Source organism: Pituophis catenifer, unplaced genomic scaffold (genome assembly GCF_029215685.1).
Source record: "Pituophis catenifer annectens isolate HBS135680 unplaced genomic scaffold, rPitCat1.0.hap2 SCAF_2, whole genome shotgun sequence".
In the NCBI taxonomy this organism is placed as follows: Eukaryota; Metazoa; Chordata; class Lepidosauria; order Squamata; family Colubridae; genus Pituophis; species Pituophis catenifer.
In genome coordinates this window covers 89893276-89920001 of record NW_027256882.1, presented here as the reverse complement: position 1 = coordinate 89920001, position 26726 = coordinate 89893276, and the positions used below count along the sequence as shown (strand labels likewise).

Sequence of the window (26726 nt, the reverse complement as noted above, 5' to 3'; positions counted from 1 at the left end):
CTAACAAAACATGCTTCCAAAGATAGAGAAGTTAAGGTCCAAAGAAAATGTTCCTCAAATTAATGCCATCATTTTCCAAGTGGATGGACAATTGCAAAAAAAAATTTTTTTTTAATTTCAGTTGCATCATGGAGCCCACATGCAGATACAAGTGGGTATTAGTATCTGCTTGGTGGAGGCAAGCTCTTTAATTGACAAGAAAAATAAGGGAGAAGTTTTTGCCTTCACTCACCTTCAAAACCAGAGAGAAGGAGTTAAGGAAGAAGAAAGCAATGAATTCACCTACTGGATATAATATGATAGTGTATTCCTGTAGAGTCACATTCCATTAGCTACCAGTGCTGATCGCTATTTGTAGGACAATAGCTGAAGCAGATAGTCATTTAACATAAAATAGACAAGTTTGAGCCTTCGGGTAAATGCTGCTACAGAAGATACTTTAAACTCTACTCACTCCATAGGAATGTGTACTACATCCCTGTTCTATTGGCTTCATCTTCAGTGATCAAGAAAGTAGTAGGACTTAATTATGAACTATCTTTGTTGTTACTGAAAGATAGACCTGACAGTCCTATCTTATAAAAGAGGAAAGAAACAGTCAATTTAAGAACTTATGGGACCATCAGTTAGCTATAATGTATTTGCTAACTATTTAAACATAGTTTGGTTTTCTAATTTTTGTTGTGTGTAGAAAACTTCTTAAAATTTATTCAAAATGGAACTATAGTCAACCGAAATCAGTATATGCAATTGAAAGACAACAGCTTTCTTCTACAGGACAGGAAAAAGTCTACAAATTGCCTTCTACCTGGAAGGGGTTGTTGGGTTCATCTTTTGGTGACCAGAAAGGTACTTTTTCCTAGTCTATTCATTTTATTTTGTTTACTGTGCTAGTTAGATATTTAGTTATATACGTATTCTTATCTTTATATGGGCATGCTTCTTTGCACTAAGAAAGGCAAAATGTGGTTATCTGTTCAGTTATTAAAATATTATTTATATTATACTAAGCTCCCCCTAGCCAATTATTTTTGTCCTGTTGGTATCATAAAATAGAGAGTAACAGTTGGAAGGGACCTTGGAGGTCTTCTAGTCCAATCCCCTCGAGCAGGGACCCTATACCATTTCAGACAAATGATTGCCAGTCTTAAAAACCTCCAGTGAAGAAGCACTCACAATTTTGGAGCTAAGCCATTCCCCTAACTAATTCTTCTAGCTGACAGGAGCTTTTCCCTAAATTCTGGGTTGAATCTTTCTTCGATAAGCTGTGATTACTTTTTGTCCTACCCTCAAGTACTTTGAAGAATAGATTGATCCCCTCTTCTCTGTGATAGCCCCTCAAGTACTGGAAGATTGCTATCATGTCACCCCAATCCTTCTCGTCATTAGCTAATTAGATAGGAAGAGCATACTGTTCCCTCTGCAGTCTCAGAAAGCTGCTGGGGAGAGTAACCGTAAGTGGACTGTGCAGTTACTTTGTTCAGAATTAGAGTTAGCGCATCACTGATATTCTCTATCATTTTTAATATAAGCACCAACGTGAAGAGCAGTTTTGTATCATATTTTGTAAGTCTTATAGTTTATAGTTTAAGAGAAATTCTCTCCCAAGAATGTACTCATATAGCAAGTTCTGTTAATCCATATTATAGTTTAGTTCTTAATAATATTTTAATTCTGTATTGTTTTAATCTTTTAACTATTTTTCCTTTTTTTATAACCTGTAAACTGCCCAAAGTTACCTTACAGGGGAGATGGGCAGCAAAAAAATTTTAATAAATAAATGTTCAACTAGAATCCTATGGGCATAATCTTTTAAATAAGCCTTTTTAATCTCACTTCTTAAATTACCTTCTGTAGTTTGCACAGAATCACATTGGTTAATTTCATCTGTGGTACTAAGTATATATTAAATACCTATACCTTTAATATGTGCCTGCATAATCCTATAGATTTTCTGCATTTTGTTTATCTAAATTAACATAGTACCATTTGTTATTTAATCAGTATAATGAGTTGGGCCCTTGAAAATAAAAGATTGCAGGTTGTCTTTAGTTTTAGTTAATTTTTTCCCTCAAAGCATAGGGCTGTGAAAATTATAGCATAAAATCAGTTAAATCATCATTGTCTAATTTAAGATTGAGAATATGAGATCTTTTAAGTACACCTGAAATATTGACTCTTACTGTAGCAATCGAGCCAGCATGATAAATGATGAGGGATGTTGGTCATTGTAATTCAATACCTGGAAGGGTATTACTTTCCTTTTTTCCATCTAGGAACTATGCTCCAGTAGATTTGAAGCTTCTATGAAGTCATCAAGGTCTATTGATATACATTTGATAATAAGGAACAGAAACACTTGCAGACTTTGTAATAATTTTAGAACACCAGAAGTTGTCTCACTTCTTTTAATCTGTGATAGACATACTGGTCCACTTTGGAACACAATTTAAAGTGTGAATTTAACAGTTCTACATCAGTAATGAGCAGATTATTGGATTGATCTTATTTTTGATAGAATTTAAATTCGGTGTGCTGGTTACAAATAAAAAGGAATTTTAAGCCTAAGAATTTGTCTTAATTATCAGAACATTTCAGTAGATCCAGTTTACCTTCTCTGTCAATAAGTTAGTAAGAGATCTTCAACACTATTTTACCTAAAATGACATCCAGGAAAGATAATATCTCTTATAAATAGTTCCTCTGAATCTCAGCCATGAATATATACTTTCTAGTTCTCATGCTCATCTTAAATCAAAATGGATAAGGACAGATTTTATTTCTGACCTTGCACTGGACGTTAGAAAATTTTTGAAGATAGAATAAGGAGGCAAAATGGGATTTCGTCAGAGAAGAGCCGGACCCCTTGTGACAAATAGTAGAGAATTTTTATGTTATCAAATGTACAGTAACGTGGATTTATTTGCACATGTAGTAATGGCAATCTTAGAATTTGTGTCCCCAAATAGCTTATATTTTCTGTCTGAATTAATAATGTATAGCTAGTTCCTTATGTTGAGCTTCAGACTCTTCCAAAGTTTAAAAACAGGTAAGGAGAATGTTCAAATCTAAACTGGAAAGGGATACAGTTGATGAACTTTCACTAAACATTATTACAAGCTGTTGGAATGTTTATTAGGTAACGGTTGTCAGCAGGATTAGAAAAGCTGTTCCCAATTACCAGTATTAGGTATGAATCTTTTCTATTAAATAGATTCTTGCACAGAAATGTCATGAACAGCATAAGAAATCAGCATCATGTGTTCCACAGTTCTGTGGCTTCCATAATCTTTATAAAAACAAAAAAGACAAAGCAAACTACCTACAACACGTATTCTACAATAAACCTCTTAACATAAAATTACCACAAATGCTTGTTACTTGAGGGTAATTCTTACTCTGTTCTATTGATAAGTAATAATTCAAATGAGATTTTTTTCTAATGCTGTTAAGAGCAGTATTTGTAATTTGTTGTGTCAGTGTAATGATTTGCTGGAGTTTGTAAAATGGGGTGTGTTTGTACAGAATTGCAGATCAATGATAGATGTGATTCTCTATTCACACATATTTTTTAGTCGTCTTAATCCATGCATACATAGCAGTTACTTGGTGTAGGATAATTACATATTTACACTGCCATTACATGCCATATATTGCCAAAACAGCCAATAAAATGGTTCTTTATCTTCTTGACACAATGAGAAATGTTAAATGTTGAAGATTTATAAGCCAGAAACAATGCTAGAACTAGAGTTTCTTACAGAAAAATTTCCATTGACCAGGTTATTTTTTTAACAGAAGATTAATGGAAGCATTGGCATTATATTTAAAATGAATGTGGATCAATTGTTGAAAGAAGAGAAGGCAATGGCAATCTATTTCTAGATTGTTACCAAGAACTATAGGAACATGAAGTCACCAGGAGTCAAGCCCAACATCAAGGATACTATTTTTTGTTTTGTTGAGTTAAATGTAATGAATAAAATATTTTTTCTCAAAAAGTATTTGCTTTTTGTCTGATTAAGGCAATAAAATAGTCATTTTGGAACGTCTAACTCATATTTGTCAGAAAGCAAAGAATATTTGAGTTCTGTGTTATTCTGGAAAAGTCCATGAAGATTGCTTGGTGACTGCAAGAATTCGTAGTTTTTAAATTATTTACACATGTTCACATTCATATTTAATGTTCTTCTTGCCTTTTACAGTGGATCAACTGATCAAAGAAAATAGCCACATCTTCACTGACACCCAGTGCAAAGTATGTAGCGCAGTGCTCATCTCTGAATCCCAGAAGCTTGCTCATTATCAGGTGAGGTTTAAACTAGAAGTAGCTGTTGAAATTGTTGATATGTGTATAAAAGCTCATAGGTGTGCTTAGTCTTCTTGTCCTCTGTTATCTTCCTTCAGAGTAAGAAGCATGCAAACAAAGTTCGGAGATACATGTCTATCCATGGGGAAGAGGAATTCTGTCAGAATAAGAAAATAAAGCTGGATACAGAGCAGGTAATACCAGAAGTCCAAAGAAGAATAAGCACATCATACATTTATTAAAATAAAAAATCTGTCGGGTGCGTTCAGTGCAGCAAGTGTTGGTCAATAGTACAATGTTCCAGAGATAATTTTTGACATTGGGCATTATTGTAAAAACATTGAATCCAGTCTTCAATGAAAATAAATTTAAGAAGCTTATTGGAAGACTACCCTGTTTCCCCAAAAATAAGACATCCCCTGATAATAAGCCCAATCGGGCTTTTTGAGCGCATGCGCTAAAATAAACCCTCCCCAAAAATATTTAAATGCATGCGCAGCCAGTCCCCGCCATTTCCTCTGGTTAGGGTTAGGGAGACAGCTGGAAATTGGGTAAGACGGCAAAAGGAGCCCCGTCTTGCTCCATGCACCCCAAAATAATAAGACCTCCCCAAAAATAAGGCCAAGCACTTATTTCTGGGTTCAGAAAAAATAAGACAGGGTCTTATTTTGGGGGAAACGGTACAATTCAGAGACAATTGTGAATTAATATTGTTACAGAAACATATAAACCTATTTTAAACTAAAGCGCTCTGATGACATCATTTGTTTGATGATAAGATCCTACTAGTAAATTATTTCCATTCTACAACATATTAGGCCTTACTTGAATAATTCTGTGCTAACTTCACTGTCTTGCTTTAAGTAAAGAGGACAATGTTTAGTAAAGAGTGGTGCTAACAGTTTCATTTAAGTTCCAGTTTCTGAACATGGGACATTTTGATATGCTTTCCATTTGTCCCTTCAATCCCAATATATGTCTGTGTTCCTTTTTACAAGCAACAGAGCAGTAACGGTGAAGACAGGAACAAATGCTGTCCCATCTGTAACATGACCTTTTCTTCACCTGTTGTGGCTAATTCTCACTACTTAGGCAAGACTCATGCCAAGAATTTGAAACTGAAGCAGCAGTCTCCTAAAACAGAAGGTATGATCAGGAAGGTACAGAGGAGTTCTCTCCTGGCATTGTGGGGAAAAAAAACCCTCATCAGAATAGTCTAGGGTTTATATACATTATAGTACAAACACTATTCAGCAGTCCCTGTTCTCTACATAGTAAGGTTCAAGAGCATATATATATTAAGTTGAGAATTTGCATACGATGTCCCAAGTTTGATGACTGATACAATGGTAAAATGCCTGATGGAAGCACACAAAATACATATCCTTGATCATTTTGCCATTTCAGATTATTTGTTTTTTAATCCATATACATGTGCATGTGCTAAGAACATTCAACCTTTATGCAGAAAAGAAAGGAAATTTCCGGCCTTGTGAGGATAGTTCTGGTTTTGTGAAAATATGCTTTTATCTTTCCTCTAACTTTTTGTTTTTTTATCTTTTGGATTTGTAGCAGCTTTATCCATTCAGAAAGAGCCTACTAATCTTCTTCCCACCACTGTGTCCACTAATGAAGAGAATCAAAACACTTCTGACCCAGACAAATTCTGCAGTCTCTGCCATGCTACATTCAATAATCCACTGATGGCAAAACAACACTATGTCGGCAAAAAACACAAAAAGCAGGAAACTAAGCTTAAGCTAATGGCACACTATGGGAGAACTCCCGAGGAACCAGCTGTTTCCAATGGTGAGTGTTTTATAGAAGAATTTCAGAATAAAGAACAGAATCGGTTGTACATGTTCATAATGCCATAACTAACCTTTTATTTTGCTTTTTATGTCTTACATGATATTGGGCTGCCTCACTTTTGGACACGTAGCCCTTGACTTAGGGGCCCAACATTTCTGTTGCTAAGCAAGACATTTGTTAAGTGAATGTTGCTCCATTTTATGACCTTCCTTGCCACAACTGTTAAGTGAATCACTGTATCGGTTGCCAGGAGTCTGAAATTTGATTGTGTGATCCTGGGGGTGCTAGAATGGTCATAAGTATGAAAAACAATCATGTCAGTTTTTTTAGTGCCATTGTAACTTTGAATGATTACTAAATGAACTGTTGTAAGTCAAGGACTACCTGTTTTATGTAATTGGAAACAAAATATACTCTTCTATTTTTCACAGTGGTTATATTCATGTGCAGAGTGATTAGGTTGGAACTGCTCCTTCTAGATGAGAGAATTAGAAGAGACATCCTGAAAATTCTGGGCTTGGGAAAAGAAGCATCTCAGTTTCTCACAAATGCCTTTAAAACTCTCCCAAATCTAAATCTTGGACACTAAAAGGAGAGCAAGTGGATTGAGGCCAATGCTAAGAGAGGCAACGATGGGTGGGGGAATTTCTACAACTACCCTGTTTCCCCCAAAATGAGACATCCCCTGATAATAAGCCCAATTGGGCTTTTGAGCGCATGGCAATAAGGCCAAGCGCTTATTTCAGGGTTCAAAAAAATATAAGGGTCTTATTTTGGGGGAAACATGGTAATCCTTAATTTTTCATGAGCTGTAAAAATATGGTTTCATTGTTTATAGTGCTACAATCTAGTGTGGAAGGTTTTTGTTAGAAAGAAAATGAAGAGGAATCATATGCAATGTATCCAAAACAAATAAATAAAAAGTGGGAAATTTAAATGTTGACAGTGATACAAATGATCCATACCATTACTGTGAGTAGAAAGCATGTCAAAATAAGGATAACATTTGGTAGTTTAGCGATAAAATAGAATTCAGAATTAAGCAAAATGATTGTAAGTAAAATAAAATAACTTCATGAGTTGTAAGTAAAATAAAACAAGTAAATGAAGAATTAGCAGTTAGCAAAATACACTTTTTAAAAACAGATTATAGAACTTGTTAGTAATTTGGATAAGAAATTCTTGGCAGCCACATGAGACTATCAATATAAAAACAGAGTATCCTGATAGTCTGGCCATGTAACCACTTGAATCAAAATGAATAGGAAAATCATATATGGACCAAAAAGATAGACCTCTCAAAATAATATCAGTGTGGTAAAAATATCCTTTTAAAGAAATGTTTAAAAATAACTGGAAATAAAACAATAGATTTGTGAACAGAGCTTCAATTTAATTCTATAATTTGGAGGATTCTTCCAAAAGGTTTGCTGTAGCCTCCTATTAACTGTCTAGTATAATATTGACGTTTCATAGGAACGTACTTTAGACAATGATTCTCATCTACCCCATCCTGAAATATTTCCAGGCAGAGAGCTTAACTTCCATTTGTTGCTCCTCTTATCTGATACGAACCCAAATATATCCTCCCATATTGCCCACTTTTGTGCCTCTGTATGTGCGGTTCATCTAACTTCAAGTTGAAGATTCTGATTCATTTATTGGTATTCCTGCAACTCCCTTCTTGCTTTGCAGAGATCTGTGATGGAATTATCATTCTAACTATCCATTAAGTGTTTGTTTTTACAGGTAGTTCTTGACTTATGACTACTCAATCTTGTGAGTGCCAGTAATACCACAAACATCTTCTTCCCAAATATTTATCTTCATTTATCCCTCTTTTCATTTTAAGTATAGCTAGCACTCGAGTTATGAAGGCAGTTAAGACTGGAATTTCTGTCACTGAGTGATGTGGTCATAAAGCAAGATGTCACATGACCGCATTGCTTGGCAACAGTAATCCTGGATGGAGGGTTGGATTGGATGGATGGAAAATAGATAAGATAGAGTCATAATTGGGTGTTATTGGGGTTCATAGCAAGGGAAATAGCAACCCAGAGAAGCTTCCATAATGAGAATTTTAGGTAATTGTCCAATCTGCAACTTCCATCCTGTTGATTTTAAAAATAGCTGATTCTGTTGATTATAAGGAATCATTCAGAAACATACATTTTAATTATTTTTGTAGATGTTTTAAGAATCAACATTTTTTTTAAAATTATTTATTTATTTGTTTGTTCGATTTATATGCCGTCCTTTCTCTGGAGACTCAGGGCGGCTTACAATGCGTTAAGCAATAGCCTTCATACTTTTGTATATACCTGCTTAGTAGAACTTTCGGGCCCCCCAAGTGGTGTTCTTTTTTATACAAAGTCAGCTTATTGCCCCCACAATCCGGGTCTTCATTTTACCTACCTCGAAAGGATGGAAGGCTGAGTCAACCTTGAGCCTGGTGAGATTTGAACTTGCAGTAATTGCAGGCAGCTGGTGCTACTTAACAGCACTTGAGTCTGCTGCGCCACCAAGGCTCTTATCTGTTGATTGTCACCATTCTTCATTCTTTTCCTCTGGAATGGGAAGAGGACTTTATATATTTCTTGCCTTTAAAATTATTATAATTCCCAGATAATCTGACAGATGTGTCTTTTTTGGCCTTTTTCAAACATTCAGTAAAAACTACATGGCAAAGTATTCAGTTGAATATGTTGCTTGCAGTTCTTACCAAGGAAAATATTTCTAACATAACTTAATTAACCAGAAACAGATGAATTGCAAAATATACTACAATTTGGAACAGTGTGTTTGTGTCACATTCCATTTAATAGCAACAAATGTTCACTTTCCTTCTGGTATAGTTTAAGGGTCTGAGAAAGAGAGTAATGCAAAAATATAGCTCTGTGGCAGGAGTTCTACAGTTTTCATAAAGAATCAAGCTTCAGGAGATCAATGATCAGAACTCCCATTATTATTATTTTTTAATACCATTGCATTCATGGTGGGCTCAGAGCAGCTCTTTGAAAGGCAATAATGTTAATCTCCTCTCAAGATGCCTCTTTCCAAATTGAACACACCCATGTATACCGCAGTAACAATTGTTTTGTTTGAAAGCATACATTTAAATCCTGAAAACAGCACTTCATTAATGTTCCAATTAAGTTTTGAACTCCCTGCAAATGCTATAATTAAAAAATAGGAAAGTTGGATATATGACCATAAATCTGCTCTGTTGTGTAAATTAAACTGACAATGACACTGCTTAGAATTCCTAGCATCACAGTACATAGTCATTGTGAATGCCTCTTTACGGTTAATTATATCGACTTGGCTCTTTAATTCAGCTAATTTGATGCTCAAATTTTGTGATATTTTCAGCTGCAAAGGGATATCCCTGCAATGACTGTAACATAGTACTGAATTCTATAGAGCAGTATCAAGCTCATATCAGTGGCTTCAAACACAAGAATCAGTAAGTGCTTTATTTTTTTTATCTAAAATAACGGATGTAATTTTCAGACGTGACCACTGAATTGTGTTAATGTTTAGTGATATATAATGCTTGGTGGTAATAAAGTTTTGCATCCCTCTATTAAATTGAATTAATATGCTTTCCTTTTAGAAAGCCACATAGTTTAATATTCCTAAAAAAATGTTCCTCGTGACTAGCAACCATAATTATGATGCTGAGAATGGAAATTTAGGCATTTTGCTATTTACTCTATCCTTTGATATCCTTTACTCTGCCTTAGCCCATCTATGCCAAACCCCATAGAAAAACAAATTATGAAGCAGTCAGAAAATTTTTTTATTCTTAATGGGCAGGTTACATTTGCCTCATTATTCTTTCAGATAACTTCAATATTTTCTGGTTTAAATTGTTGTTCTTCACTCTGCTGATAAGAGTGGTTTTTCTTTTAAAAATCTGGGTGTTTTATTTATGTTTGATGATTTATGTATCTGCAAGTTGCCAAAATATGTACAAGGGCAGATAAGCACAGTGAGAAAATACCAGTACATTCAGCAATAAACTGATGTTTCTTTATTCTCTGAATTGAATTTCTGTTGTCACACCATCCTTTGTGCCTACCCCAAATTTGTTCCCAATGCTCTGGATCAAATTTAAGCACAGGAATGGTGATACTAATAATCTAGCCATTTGACAGAGTAGAGATAGTGTAGTCCTCGCTCAACAACCCTAATTTAGCCAAGTGGTCACTAAAGGGAAGTCATGGGACTGGGACTGTGCTTCCTGGCTCGAAGGAGATAAGACTACCTAGGTTCACACCTTTGGCTTTTGCTTGCCTCCTAACCCTCCTCTGCCTTTGGGATGCTCAAGTGTTGCTTACTGTACTTACTGTACCTGACCAATCATGCACACTCCTCACATGTGGTTATCCCAAGTCCCATTGCATTCATATCGCACCTCTTCTGCTGGTTGTGCAGCCTTCCCAAGCTTCACACTTGCACTGTCTCGATGGACATTTGTGCAGCCACCCCAAGCCTTGTTGCACTTGCATCCTTCTGCCCCCACCATTCATGCAACCTTATGCAGTCTCTCTGAGCCTCATACTCCTGCCGCATCTCCCCAGCCACCCGTGAATCCCTTGCTTCCTCTCTCACTGGGCAGTAGCCATTTATTTGCCTGTTAGCGTGCTTGGGAGCTGCTTGGGACTTGCAGCTTCCTGCTGAAATCCCCACTGTGGTTGTTGGAAGCCAGCAGAAAGTTTTGAAGAAGTGCTCACAACAATAGCAACAGGGACTGCAGGAATTGCTGTTGCTGAGCAATGCAGTCACATGATGTCACCCTGCATTGCTTAGTCACTGAATTTTTGGTCCCAATTGCCACTGTAAGTCAAGGACTACCTGTAAAGTAGAGAAACTGCTATTGCTCAGGCCTGTGTGGTGGAAGCACACTGCATGAATATGTCAATAATAAATGTCTTCAGTTTCCCTGAGTGAATCCATTTTTAATCATCTGAAGCAAGTTGTCTCAGAACAAATCAGTTGAATAGTTTTGGTGTTCTAATTGTATCAGCCAATGGGAGAGCTTCTTATTTGGTTAGAAATATTTTTAGAATATTTCACATAGAACTAAAGAAATAATAACATTAATTAATGGCAAGCCGCTTAATTGAGGAAATCACATTTTATGAAAACTCTGTTGGTGTACACTTTCTGTGAAACCTAAGTGGAGAAAAAAAAAATTCAAAGAACCATAAGCATACTCCTTTTTGGATCCCCATAACCCTTCTGTTGTGCCATTGAAATTTGGCAGTTTCCTACTAGAAACCAACTGCATGCCTTTTTTTTGTATTGTTTTAGGCTTGCTAATTAAGCAATCAATGTAACTCTTTTTAAAAAAAAAAAACACCCCACTTTCCTGCAAAGGCCAGATATCCTATTTTTGCTCAGTTAAGTGACATGGTTTAGCTACTTCACATCGCTATTGAAGTTCTTATGCCAAAAAAAAAGTTTCAGGACTGAATAACTACACAAAGGTTGTTCATTCTGCCATAGAAAATGCTGCTGAGGATAGTATCCTATTGCTTTTTCTGACTGTTGAAGGCAAGAAATTCTGTTCTGTCCTAATATATACTATAGATCAGGTTGTTATTATTTATTATCTCTTTTTGAAGGATTATCCAAATTATTGAGTTAATTCCATAACATATTGCACACTACAGTTGGTTTTAGATAAAGTGATTAAAAACAACTTCTTTCACAATATAATATATTTCATAAACTAAGTGATTGCTGAGTGCTGGTAATGCACCGATCAGCCAAATTTATAAGCTTGTGGCAATTGTTCAGCTTTGCTGACAAATCCTGTCCGCTAAATATCAAGCTGTTATATGCAAATTTAAAAGTTTCTGGTTATAGCTTTAGTTGGGTTGAAGAGGCTTTCCGCCAAAAGTTCGCAATATTTCTTCTCGGGTACATCTATGCTCATTTTATCACAAAGTCCCACTTACAATATGTAGAACAATTTTTTAACATGAAATTGCATGTGCTCTTTTGAAGTGGCTTCTTCTGGAATCTTGTGAGATTTTTCAAGATCTTTTAGTTCTTGATTTAAGCAGGAGGCAGATAAACTTCCAGGAGGCAGATATGTACATTTTATAGACTGAGCTAACATTGTTCCTTCCCTTCCCCACTCCCCAGCATACCAGGAGGCATTCCTGTAACAGCACGATACCAGAAACAACTGTACACACGAGAGGAAACCACCGGCCCTGATGGCCAGAGCTGTTTCAGCCAGGACCTCTAGAGCAAAGTGCTGTGCTGTCTCTGGATTGCTCGTGGCTCAAAAGTGAACCCTTTTGCCGGCCTGCTACGATATTACAGTTCCACTGACTAAGAGAGATCCTCCTGGCCTGCAGTGTACAGGTTTAGCTGATCCAGAACCAACTATTGGCTAAAGGATTTAGAAGGGACATCATTACTACTTGGCATTTGCTCGGTCCTTTAGAGTAGTTTTCATTGTGTAATCTCTTACTGTAATAGCAGATGGGGGTGGGTGGGATGTGGGGTTCTCTCGGGACCCATCAAGGCTTGGCATTTGCTGGGATTCCATCTTGAGCCCATCCTTCCCTTCTGCCTAGAAGAAGCAGAAAGGAGTCCTACAACACAGGAACAGCCAGAGGAGATCGACCCTAGGAAGAAAGCTCTTTAATTCATGATAACACGAGGCTTGTTATCTATGAGACATGGAATGGGTGTAATGGACAGACTAACTATCCTTGCTTAGAATGGGGTGTTACATTGTATTCATCTTGCCCCTGCTGGAATTAATAGGGTATGTGCGCCGTTTCTTAAGTCCTCCATTTTGCCATTCATAACTACTTTGTATTTCAGCAGATGTTGGCTTTGGAGCAACTGGTTGTCTGTTCGGTAAATTTTTTTCTGTTAGTAGTACACATAATCAACTTCAGAAGGAGGGGACTCTGGTACAAATAGTGGTGCCCCCCTAAAGCTTCACTCTTTTTGTTCCTGGCATTCTTTTTCTGGAAACTGTAATGTATTTGAACCTATGTGTATACCAAGTTTTTTATGTTAAAATGTTAATGAGAAATCATTTGATGTGGTGATGGAGGATCTTAATTTTTGTTCTTTATGGCATTCTGACAGACAGAAATAAATTGAGAGAACCCAGAAGCTGCATTTTTACTATCGAGTGGAAGTAGTGTTTGTAGGTGAACCTTCCCTGAGGCATATTTTATTCTTGGTAGTGTCAGCTCTCTTTATTTCTTACCTTTATAACCGTCCTGAAGCTTAGATATTGGATTATGTGTTTTAGAGGCATCTGTTCTCTTAAGATTTCCATTGTCTTCTGGCTGATAAATTTCTAGAACATAGGAGAGAATTCTACTTAAGTTGATTTGGTTGCATGTTTTCTTTAGAAAAGAAAGAAGTATAATCAGTTCTGATAATATTAGATTACTTCTTTCCCTGTGCATGTAAAAATGGAGAACTGTCAATATCCACATTTGTTAAGAGTACCATAAAATAGTAGCCACTTTATGTACCCCACCTTTAAAACTATTCCTGTTTAAAACCAGCTAACAAATGTTCTACTTCAAATGAAGCAGAATTTCATAAGACTTACTGTCATTTGCTCAGTAGTTTGTTTAATCTACAATCTTCATAATGAACAGGAAGACCATGTCTAGGTAATTGATTTGTAGGTCCTGCACAGTCTTTCCTATTATCACTTAATCTTCCTAAATGAAGTGAGTTGGCAGGAAATGGGTATGAAAATTGGGGTATACTACCTTCTATTTTATATAGTGGCAGAGCATGTGAATTTGCATCCCCTTCTGATTGAGTGAGAGTACTACCTGGCATTTTTTTACCTTTTTAGGTAGTCTCTATTTCCACCTGCGTTATTTGTGAGATTGAAATACATGAATATTGCTACCTTATATATGTTCACTGGAATATATATATCTGTGTTAATACATGTGCGTGCACACATTCCCTTTTAGTCCATTGATTTTAAAAAAAAATTAAAAATCTTATCTTTGTGTCTCTACTTTTCCAGCTGAAGTATTACGGTATGGTTCAAAGTAGACCAGAAGGACTTTTTTTCCTATAATGATATATTTCCATTGATTATCATTCCTGGCAAACCCCTTCTGCTGTTTTATTTGGGCATAAATTATTCTCCACCACTTTTGCCCAAATTAAGCAATTATTTTTAAAACACTGTTTACATTCATGACTTCTTATTGACTTAATTTAAGTATTCTGAGGTTGCATCTCATTATTTCCAGTAAATTCAGAAGTGAGCCTCCCTTCTTTCCCTCAAAATATAGTTTATCTTTACAAGAAAAAAGGAGTAATAGGATTTAAATAATATTGTGTGTAAATCTATGATAAATATATACACATAGACACTTTCTCATGACAGTTTTCCTGTGAACAATCCTTTAAATATTATCTTCTGACTTTTGGTGGTTATGTGTACGTTAACAATTTGTTTCTTTCTCGGCATTTAAGTTTTTTGTTTTGGCATTCTCATTCTCCAGCATCTTGTGCACTATTTGAGACTTGGTCTGTGATATGCCTATTGAGCTTTCACAGTCTACATTGTAAAGTTTTGGAGACTATGGTTGCCTGTATGAACTTTTGACTTTAGAATTTTATTTCTATTGTATATTGAATTATTGAATTATTTTGCAGTTGCTAAGTGTTAAATTTTGGCAAATGCAAGGGTAGTCTGCACTTCAATAAAGTGATTAATATTTTGGTCCAGACTAAGTACAAATGGGACAAGGTAAATTCGTGAGTTACAATTAACCTTTTGCCTATTTTCTCTTTTTTAAATAGCCAGGCATCCTCTTTTTTATTTTAGAGATTAAAAAATTGTTTTTGTATTCATAGCAAGTGTGTTACTTGTGTAATATTTGTACTTTGGAAAAATTATTCCCATCAAGAGCTGGGTTTCAAAATCAATTCTGCACATACATCAAATATTGCAATATGTGAATCCATATCATAAATGTCATAAATTTAGAATATTTAGGAAAAGTGTTGGGACAGAAGCTTGTGACAGACTTCATTCTTATATTTTGACCAAAAATCTTAACCATTCATACAGACTTAAGTACCATCTTTTCCTCCTCGTTGTTCCGACACTCCACTCATTGAGATTTCCTCTTCGCCATTAGCCAGACTGAGTGCCAATCGAATTTTCCTCCACAGCTTGGTTCCGCCTCCTCCTTCTGCGCATGGTCAGTCTTTTCACTCAGTCGCTGGTGACTAGACTTGAGTGCCTTGTGTCTTGTGTAATTTAGCGACTATTTAGTTAAAATTGTTAATTTTAAGGAGTGGTAGGCTGAGGGCTACGATCTGTGCTTCAATTGACAGAGGCGTGAACAGGCGTTTCCGGGCTGAGACGCTGGCCGTGGCTTTTAAGTTTGAATTAGCGCCTTTAAGGAAATGGTGTTTCCCCCTTACAGCTGATTGCTGCGATCGAGGAGCTGGTTATCCAGTACGCCAGTAGAACCACCCTCGATTGAGTAGCCCTTATTACAGCAGCTTTAATTCTACAAAATTGGGGATGAGATGAATTAAAGATATAGATGGGTATTAATTCGGAAATATCTGTTGCTAAAACTTTATTTTACTGTGTAAGCTTAACAATGTAGAATAACATTGCTTGCGAAATTAGTGAAAAGTAATTTCATCCTGTCAAATAGCACCTTACTTATAATAATCTAGATGATAAAAGTAGTGGATAAAATTAATTTAGGAAACTGAAATATTCCTTAATAATCTGTTAATGCAGAATTAATTTTTAAAATTAATGTTTTTCTGAAGACACTTGCCTCCCACTCAGAAAGTTGAGAAGTTCAATCCTAGGCAGTTGCAGATGTTTCTATATCAAGAAAAAATATCTGCTGCAAGCTCCACTTGGCATCAGGAAGGGCATCCAGCCAATAAATGCTCAGCTCCATTCAGTTGCCCCAACTCCATCGCAAAGCAAGGGATTACAGGATTGTAAAAAGAAAAAAAATGTTTTTCTTAATTATTGTATAGCAGAATCAGAATCATGAAAGCTTGTAAATAGCCGGTCGGGTTTATAGTGGGTGTTGTATGTGAAAGAATGATGTATACAGTCTATCTGCACTTTGCAACTAGACAAATGGGCCCTCCATCTGATGAAAATCTCCTTTATAAACCTAGTTAAAATTGGAGCCATTCCTTTTTATCACAGTAATAATTAGATCCATATATTAGGAATGAAGTCGTTTATTTTACTAGTTTTATAAAAGATGGTCTAGTTCAGTTATGGCTGGCTACAATTCATAAGATTGGCGGCAGACATGATAGATCATCCTGGTTTTTGTGAATTACTCTCATCTTAGGAACATTTCCTAAATATAGTTACTGAATTTTTGAAATTCAACTGAGTTTCAAAAATCCAGGATTGTAATTTGCCAAGCCTGAATTTCTCAGTGGGATAATCCTCCTTATTGGTAAAGTGGTCTAAAAGTAAACCCCAACCTTTTGGGCACCAGTGACCGGTTTCCTGGAGAGGTTATTCCATGGACTTGAGGGAGCCTGGTTTTGCATGCTGCCTGTATCCCACAGATGGGGCTTCGCTTGTTTGTGCAGCCCAATTTCTGGCATGCCTTGGACTGGTGCCAGTCCATAGACCAGGGGTTGGGGACCCCTAAGTTTGTTGTAAGTCAAGGACTACCTGTATAGGGAGTCCTCCACTTACAACCACAATTCAGAGTGGAATTTCCATTGCTGACCAAGGTGGTCGTAAAGTGAGTCACACCTGATTTTATAACTTTTTCTGCCACAGCTATTAAGCAAATCACTGCAGATATTAAATGAATCCCCTGGTTGCTAATGCAAATCTGGCTTTCCCCCATTGACTTTGCTTGTCAAAAGCCAGCTGGGAAGATTCCAATGGCAATCACAATCCCGGGATGCTGCAACTGTTGCAAAGACATGTTGTGCCAAGCATCTGAATTTTGATCACGTGACGGGGGGGAATGCCGTGACCATCGTAAGTGTCAGGATCAGGTCATAAGTTTTTTTCTTTTTCAGTGCCATTGTAACTTAAAACAAATGGTTATAAGTTGAGCGCTGTACTCTACAACCACCACAAAAGGTAGCCCTCAACTCATGACCACAATTAGGACCAGAATGTCCATCCCTAAGTCATGTGACCCGGAAGCATCAAGTTTTATCTTTTTTGCTGTGGTCATTAAGCAGATCAGGGTCATTAACAAATCACACAAGTTGACAAGCAAATCCAGCTTCCCCCATTGACTTTGCTTCTTGGAAACCCCCTGAGAAGGTCACAAAGGATGTTCTCATGTGATCCTGGAACACAGCAACATTTGCAAATGCATACTTGGTTGCCAAGCACCCAAATTTTAATCGGTGCAGAGACACCGCAAAACTGTCAAAGTGCAAGGATAGGTGTAAGAATCTCTTTAGCACCATTGTAACTGAACAGTCATTAAGCAAATGGTTATCAGTTGAGGATTACCTATGAAACAGCTTGACTTCTTTAGATTTATTTGTGGTGACTTCTCCTGGTTTATTTGTGGTAACTGCAAAAAGTGAGAAGAAAACAAATTCTGCTACTATCACTGCTTAAAGTAAAGCCTGCCACTCTTCCCAATTATTGTAAAATGAGAAACTGGATAAAATGGTCCCCCTCCCCAGTTTGTGGTTGCAAATGAAAAGAATTTCAAGAAGCATTGGCAGAAAGGTGGAGAGGTTCGAATTGCCTAAAACGGATTATAGATCTGCTGAGATCTTACAATGTGTGACCACATGGGGGAGATGGAGAACCATTGTTACGAATTGTTTAAAGCTGCAATACAAAATCCACTTAAGGCCTGCCCTCATTTATTTCAAATGATTTCAGTAAGGTAAACTATTTAGTGCTACAGCGCTAATTTCCTAATCTGATGTGAAAAGTTGTTCTTGACTGAAACACTGCCATGCTGCCAACTCAATAAAAGGGAGTTGTACATTTTGCAGTTACCTTTCTTACTGCCAAGTTGAACAGTGGATAGCAAAAGGAAAATGCAATACAGTAGTAGAAAATTATATGAGAGCATTTGTATACTCATATGGAATCCAACCTTCAACTTTGATTCTAGAAATCTGGTTTAACCCAACATTTCATGGATGCACTAGGTTGGGCACGAGGATTTTTCTTAGCTTTTTACTAATTTTTGCACATAACTGTTCGCTCTTTTTCATAATGAAACTCATAATTAAATATGAATCCAGGGAGCTTCCAATAATACTGTGTGTGTGTTTGTATGTTTGCTTGCAGGTGATTGTCATTTTTTATTTTGCAGGTATGTGAGATAGTGTTTCATCTAGAACAATAAATGGCAGTGAAAAGATATTAAGGATGAAAGAAACGACACAGAGTTGGTGTATGGCTCAGTTCACTTGCCCTTGATCCCAAATGATAATTAAGTTACTGCTGTGGATACTGCTCAGTTGATATTGTACCAAGATTTGCCTCAACCTTGGTATAATTTTTCAAGGGTGATAATGTAGGGACATTAGTCTTGGTAAATGAAGCCTTAGGCCTATCCATTCTAACCTTCATGTGTGATGGGAACCTCACAAATCTGGAAAAGAGGATACTGACCCTCTTATTATTGATCCCCAAAAACCAGTAAATACAGCGTACTGCCTCTGATGAAATGGTAAATGACTCGCTTTCTACTAAGGTGAGCAGAGGGTTAATGTAGCAATTCCTTATAAGGCTGGTGGGACATAAAGCTAGAAGTGGGAGACATATGAGGGGCAGGAAAAGGAGACAGTCAATATTAAAACGGGAAGACAAATGGCCCTAATAAACTCAACTTTTGAGTAACTAAGCACAGAATTTTGTATCTCTAAACAGCAACTTGCATCCCATATTTTCAATTCATATAATTATTGTTCAATAAAGTTTTAATTCTTTGAGTTGAGTAAATGAGAGCATAGCACACACTATGTATGCCCTAAGGTATGTGCCACAGGAAAAGAGCTTATAAGAGAGAATATCAATAAAAGAAAGTTATTTTGGGGTGGTAGCACTGAGATAATGTTTATCCACCTGAGGTGCAGTATTTAAATGAAATTGTGCTACTTACCAAATAAACATGGTTTTACCATATTACTTATGGTTCAGGAGGTAATAATAAGTACTCATGCATAGTAGGAGCAATTATTATCTAACCCAGTGATGCCTAACCTTTTTACTGTCGCGTGCCAAAAGTGGGGGGAGCACGGGGGGGTCATGCGTGTGTGTGTGTCCACACCCATAATTCAATGCTCCCCACCCCCTGTGCATGCGTGTGTGACCCTCCCACGCTCCCCACGCTTTTGACACACGATGGTATGGTGGGTCTGGTAGGCCCGTTTTTCACCCTCCCCAGGCTCCAGAGGCTTTCTTGGAGCCTGAGGAGGGCAAAAACTGCCTCCCCCCCCCCCCCCAGAGGTCCTTCAGAGGCTGGAAATGGCCTGTTTCCTGACTTCTGGTGGGCCCGGAAAGCCCAAAAATCAGCTGGCCAGCGTGCACATGCGCACTGGAGCTGAGCTAGGGCAACGCTCGTGTGCCCACAGATATGGCTCTGCGTTCCACCTGTGGCATGCGTGCCATAGGTTCGCCATCACGGATCTAACCCATACCCTTTTAAAATTATCCAAGCTGGGTAACCATAAATGTTTGCAGTAGAAGCATAGAAGTGCTGCTATCAGTTTTAAAGTTCCCTACGTTTTATTTCGAAGTGGATGAGCTCGAATTCTAACACTGCATGTATAAGAAATATCCATAGTATTTATGCCCATATGATTTAATATGCACTAACTCCTCTCACTCGCTATCCAAGCAAAACAGCTCTTGTCGCTATAGGCTTTTCTGATAGAGAAGCTGTTTCACCTCATTTTAAATGTCTTTTTTTTTTTTTGCGACTTTCTATATAACATCCTTTTTAATTATTTAAAAAAACAATGAAGGAAAAAAAGGAAAGTAAGAAAAACGGCAAAAATAGAGATTTACAAGCATTTTACTTGTTTATCAAATTTATATGTCATCCATTTCACTATCAAGCAATACTGGGTGGCTTACGTGTCATAAATAACATTGGCATAAGATTAAATTTAAAAAATTGAGGTAATGTTAGATCAGTGCTGCATATTAAACTTTTATATGAATGTACTTTAGAATATTCCATTTATCAAAGTAGTATACAATAATGAATAGTCTAATTAAATCATAAATCAAAGAATTATAAATATTTTTGTCTAAATTCTCATTTATCAAATCAAACTTAGATCTGAAAATCTTGTTACAAGAAATTCAAGCTTCCAATTCAGTAGAAACCCTTATGTGAAATTACAATCCATGAATGTTACCAACTTCAATTAAATTCTGTATCAGATAGTTTTTCAAATACAAAGTTATTTTTGACATTGATGCATACTCCCTATTTTAAAATGCACTGACCAGAACTGTGTACAACACTCCCAAATGTGGTTTCTATAAAAACATTATTACATTTGTTAGATTTATGTTCTATTCCCTTCTTAATGATATCAGGCATGGAATCTGCCTTTATTCAGTAGCTGCACACCAAGTTGACATTTTTATGGAGATGACTACCATAACTCCAGATGGCTTTCCTAATCATTCGCTGCCAGCTCAGATAAAAAGATTGGAATTTGTTTGTGTTTTGTGCCAACACGCATCATTTCATTCCTCTTTACACTGAACTGTATCTACTTGTTTACTTAGCAATATTTAATTGAATCCATACAATTCTTGGATAATGTATGTTTCAAAATATAATTTAAAAATCAAGTAACTATGATGGTCACTTGAACAGAACTTAAGGCCAAAAACTTGCTAGAACAATAATGATTAAACTTGCTTCCTGGAAGACTTAATAGCAGCCATATTTTTAATAGTAAGATATTTCATAAGGTTAAGGGCCATCTCTGAGAAGGTCTGTTGCCTGTTTCATGTCCGATTAATTTCACAAAGGAGAGATCTTCAACATCCTCCCTAGATGGGCAAATGGCAGATACTGGTCTAGCAAAGCATTGCCTAATATAAGTCAGTGCTGTGCCCTAGAGCTTCATACGTAATGACCAGCACCTTTAATGCGCCTGGTAGCCTACTGGTAACCAATCTGAAATAGGTGCTATTCTAGATTGACAAGGTAAATCAATCAGCAATCTTGCAACTATATTTTGCCTTAGGTTGTAGCCAAAGCCAACCTCCACAGATGCATTGCAGGAATTTTAACAGATTATCAGATTAGGAGTAATTTGTCATGTCATTTTGGTTGAGGTAGGGTAGTAACTGGCACATCAGCTGATGTCAGGCAAAGGCTTCTCTATCCACAGCTTCCATCTCTGATTCATGAAGCTCTAAGACTCTACAGCAGTGATGGCAAACCTTTTTGGCTCCGAGTGCCAGGGTAGATTTGATTTAAATCGAGTTGATTTAAATCACAATTTAAATCATGATTTAAATCACTAGTAAAAAGGCTTGATTTAAATCAACTCGATTTAAATCATAATTTTTAAAGAGCAACTGTCATCTCTGCTACTCCTTTGACCCACTGTTGACTCACCGATAGTCCCAGTGTTGCAGAATATACAGCCTCATGCTGCATAACTAAGCTCCATTTCATGCTGAATAAACTAAATTATTTATGTATCTTAAATAGAAAACTATCTTACGACATATTTTTACCCCAAAAGTTTTTTATTAAAATAAATTCGATAAAAATCAAAAAAATCCGATTTAAATTTAAAAAAATCTGATTTTTTTGATTTTTTTAAAAAAATCATTGATTTTTATCCACCCTGCCGAGTGCCCAAACCAGAACATGCACGCATGTGCGCACACACTGGAGCACCGGAAAACCAAAGACCAGCTGGCTGGCGCATATGCGCGTGCCAGCCACCTGATCTTTGGGTTTCCAGTGCATGTATACATGCCGGTCATGGGCCACCTGGTCTTCGCTTGAGCCAGAGCACCGGAAACCCAAAGACCAGCTGGCTGGTGTGCATGCACACGCCAGCCACCTGATCTTTGGGTTTCCGGCATGCACTTGTACACCCGCCAGCTGGTCACACAAACCAGAGCGCTGGAAACCAGAAGAGCAGCTGGCAGCAGCGTGGGTGCTCACAGAGAGGATTCTGCGTGCCACCTCTGGCACACATGCCATAGGTTCACCATCACAGCTCTACAGCATCTCCTGCATTACAAACCAATCCTTTGGAGAGGATTGTAACCCAGGATTATAATACAGGGACCAAAGTTCTTGAATTGCCCAAATGTTTACTGAGAAACAGCAACTTTGTCCATCAGATTCAACAGGCTCAAAAGAATCCTAAATTATCACATGAGACACTGCCTCACTCATCACTTTTAGACTCTCCAACTGGCATCTAGAGCAGAATGAATATGAGAGACATTTTCTGCTAAGAAATCCACCCATTCATTTGGCATTCCTGAAGGAGCTGTGTCTCACCCATCCTTCTCTAAAGTTGCTTAGGTTACTCTAAACAGGGCTGCCAGGCACAAAACTGCAGATGCAGCAAATATGAATTTATATTTGTCAGCTTTGATTGTCACTGTGTAGTCTCAAAACTGAGCTCTTAATAGTACTTGATTGCATCCTCCAAAGCCATTTCCTAGTTTAGATATACTGTACCTTTCTTAGAGCTCTTTTTAATTTTGGAGCTACAAATTCTTATTAGAAATCTCTTTTTTATAATATCAAATTTGTTTATAATATCAAATGAATATTTCGATATTATGAACAAATTTGGCCACTTCACTGCTCTACAGATTGTTTCTGTACAAGCTAAAAAGTATTGGTCCCCACCAGGGGTGGGTTCTACTTACCTTTACTACCGGTTTGCAACGGGATTGCGTGCGCGCGCTCGCTTTGTTCGCACATGCGCCTTGCTTCTGCGCATGCGCCTTGCTTCTGCGCATGTGCAGATCGCTGATGATGACATCCGGGCGGTGGGTGGGCACTCCCGCCAGTTTTACTACCAGTTCTTGCAAACCGGTCGGAACCAGGGGCAACCCACCACTGGTCCCCACACAGAAGATCCTGCTATGCACACCTAGCCATTGTGAAAATTGTCTACTTACATATTTCTATTCTCTGTTTCTTATTTTTAACTAATCACCAATCCATTAAAAAATTATTCCTCTTATCCCATAACACCTGTGTTTGTTCAGAGACCTTTGCTAAGAGACTTTGTTAAAAGTATTTGTAAATCTAAGTATACAGCATCTATTGGGTCATCAGCCTTGTCTACATACTTGTTGATACCCCCAGATAAAGTCTCAAAGGCAAGTCTTACGTTTGCAGAAATCAAAGGAGTTCTTTTCCATCAAGGCTTATGCTTCTGTTTGTTTATTTTTGATTGACCGATTATGTGTCATCAAATTAGTGTTGACTTCTGGTGACCACACAGATTTTCTCTGTATATTTACTTTAATAATACCTTCACCAATTTTTCTCAGATATTAAACTCTTTTATAGATTTTTTTATTACTCAATTCCTTTTTTAAAATTTGGGTCATGTATTTACATTTTAGAAAATGATTTGGTGGGCACTTTCTCACCCAAGGATTATTTATTTTCAGTGTATTAATTTGGCATCTCTTTAAATATTTTATTACTTCTATTTATCTGAAATTGCTCAACCTACCTTCTAAGACGGGGTGTCAAATTTGATTTCATTGAGGGCCGCATCAGGGTTGTGTTTATTTTATTTATTTATTTATTTATTTTATTAAATTTCTATACCGCCCTTCTCCCGAAGGACTCAGGGCGGTGAACAGCCACGAGATAAAACACATAAATACAAAAAAATTAAAATGAATTAAAAACAAATTAAATAATTTGGCTGAATTTAAAATACCCCATAATTTAAAACAAATTGAAATTTACATTTAAAAATTTACATTTAAAAAGGGGAGAAGATTTAGGCCAGGCCAGCTTGATGGAATAGGAAAGTCTTAAGCGCGCGACGGAAGGTGCGCAGATCCGGGATCCTCCATATCTCCGGAGGGAGTTCGTTCCAGATCGTAGGTGCCCCCACAGAGAAGGCTCTCCCCCTAGGGGCCGCCAGTCGACATTGTTTGGCTGACGGCACCCGGAGAAGTGTTTGACCTCAGGAGTGGTGTAGGCGAGGCCAGGGTGGGCGTGCCCAGTTTGACATCATTCGTGTCGGGGGCATCTGTGATGGCCCAAGTGCCCTGCCAGCAAAAACGGGCTCCAGAGTTCCATTTTCAGCTGCGACGGCCTCCTGCCACTCTCTGCCAGTGAAAATGGAGCTCAGGTGAGCTCCGTTTTCACTGGCAGAAGGTGGTAGAGGCCATCGCAGCTGAAAATGGAGCCTGGGATGGTTGCACGCAGCCATCCAGCGCTCCATTTTTGCTGGCAGAGGCACCACGGACCAGTCCTTTGCTGTTTCTAGGGCAACCCCACGGCCAGATCTAAGCAGCCCATGGGCCGGATCTGGCCCTGGGATCTTGAGTTTGGCACCCCTGTTCAAAGAAGCCATACCTATCTTTCCTGAACCTTTGATGACAAATGTAAAGACTACATTCTTTTTCCTTGCTCTTTTCCTATTATCCTTTAGCATATATTTAACCTCCCTTCCACCTCCCCTACCGTAATTATCCAATAGCCTTCTTGTCAGTTTACTATTCCAAATATATTTCAATTTTTGTTGTTCTTTCTCTTAGTTTCTTCGTGTACTTCAAATTGTTCCTGTATCTGCTGTTTTGGTTCTTCTCATTCAGCCATTAATTCTTTCTTTCTTATTTATTGGATGTACGGTATATCCTACTTTCAACAGAAGCTCAAGGAAGAACTCTTTGCTTTAATGTATCGCTAAGCTGTTCATTAGTCCCTTGGATTTTGCAATATCTTACCTTAGCTTAGTATATTTACTAACAGATTCTATTGTTAGCATTTTGAATAAACTCCATGGATTGTGGAGAGAAATTACTTTTTTGAATCTCCCTTTCAACTTAATGTTTACCAATTTCCTAATTTTTAGAAATTTGCTTTTTTGAAGTGAATTGTGACAATCCTGAATTTCTTTAAAGGCATCTCTTTACGTCCACTGCTTATAGCAGTATCAGTTTCCAATCAATTCAATAAAATTTAGGTCTTTAACAAGTTCTAGATGCTACTTAACATTATGTCCTGGGTTACATTTATCCTTTTTAGCTCCCTGACTGGCTATTCCAGGGCACAAGAACTTAGATCACTAACAGTTAGCTTCAGAGCATACATTTTTTCCATTGTGTAGGAAGTCAGAATTTGCCCATTATTATTCTTTCACTTTCGTGTGTTGATGCTGCAAATCTCTGATTAGAGAGCCACAATAAGTTGACATACCAATTGGTAAGCAAAACTCTGTTGCGAGCAATGTTTATTTGGGTAAGCAAAAAGCAACAAAGCCATCCATGCAGTTTCTTGGCAATATTCTCAGAAGTGCTTTGCCAGCTCCTGTCCAGGATTTGGGGGGGGGGGGGGGGGCTGCCACCCAGCTGGTATTTTTGCATAAGAGACAACTAGAACCTGGATCTTTTTGTTCCTAATTCAATGCATTAACCACTATACCAAACTTGTTCTTGGGAGGCGCTTTCTAGGATTTAAATCTAGGACTTAAGTGTAATATAAAGAAACAAACAGGACCCAAAGAATTACCTTTGGACTAGTACATACTTAAATAATTCATGAATTATCTGGAGGGAGGTGATCAATTGAAAGACCAAATTTATAGATGACATTAAGTGCCAGGACAATGAAAATTCCAATTAGCTGCCAATAGCATCCACAACACTCTCGATCTTCAAATCATAATCATAATAATGTGGAGTTAATTGAAAGTGTCAGTGCTATTCATTGAAAAAGGAACATTCAATGTCAGCCCTGCTAGGTAGATCAGACCAAGAAATCAATTCCATGGGAAGGCTAAAAGCACTTTTATCAAGATTAGCTATAATAAGAGAATCATGCAAGTTTGATAATGTTGTAATACCGCCAACTATTTACTGTAGTTCAGTGAATTAGGAAGGTGTCAAAGCCAAATAATATCTCTGTTATGGGCTTAAAATAAGCTTTAACCTTCTGCTTACAGATCTCTACCAAAGTAAGGCTTCTACTCTCAATGTAAAGATGCTCTTCAATGTAGAAAAAGACCAAACTACTTCCTCACCAGCCATCAACACTTGGATGAGCAGAGAGTAACATCAAGATTAACACTAGACCAACAACCAAGAAGTAAACAATACCCTAATCAAGGAATTGCCAACTTAAACAAGCTAATGGTAAACAACAGCCTAATCAAGGAATCACTAAAACCATTCCCACCAACATTGACAAGGCAAGCCATTAGCATATAAAATGAGAGCAAACAGCACTAACTTTTGCACTGATCTTAACTAATTTGTTAATGAAGCATCTGCAAGAAAACAATCAAGCTCAAAATGCACCAAGGACCCCACAGTTCAAATCCTGAGTTACAAATATTCTACCAGAAACCTTTCAGAAGTTGGATTAAAATAAAACTGCTAGCC

General features: G+C 37.3%; 1 protein-coding gene across 7 annotated transcripts in view; it reads left to right on the top strand.

Moving 5' to 3' along the window:
- The window catches only part of ZNF346 (zinc finger protein 346), a 44672-nt gene that overhangs the window by 3116 nt on the left and 14830 nt on the right, over positions 1-26726 (top strand). For 2 of the 7 annotated variants that reach the window (XM_070937163.1, XM_070937164.1), the window contains exons 2-6: positions 4206-4309; positions 4408-4503; positions 5308-5455; positions 5882-6118; positions 9494-9587. In XM_070937163.1, coding sequence (XP_070793264.1) covers positions 4206-4309; positions 4408-4503; positions 5308-5455; positions 5882-6118; positions 9494-9587 — 679 coding nt within the window. Of the gene's footprint in view, positions 1-777; positions 850-4205; positions 4310-4407; positions 4504-5307; positions 5456-5881; positions 6119-9493; positions 9588-12280; positions 14995-26287; positions 26383-26726 lie in introns of those variants that run through there. The other 5 variants (XM_070937159.1, XM_070937165.1, XM_070937162.1 and 2 more) reach the window with 5 other exon arrangements.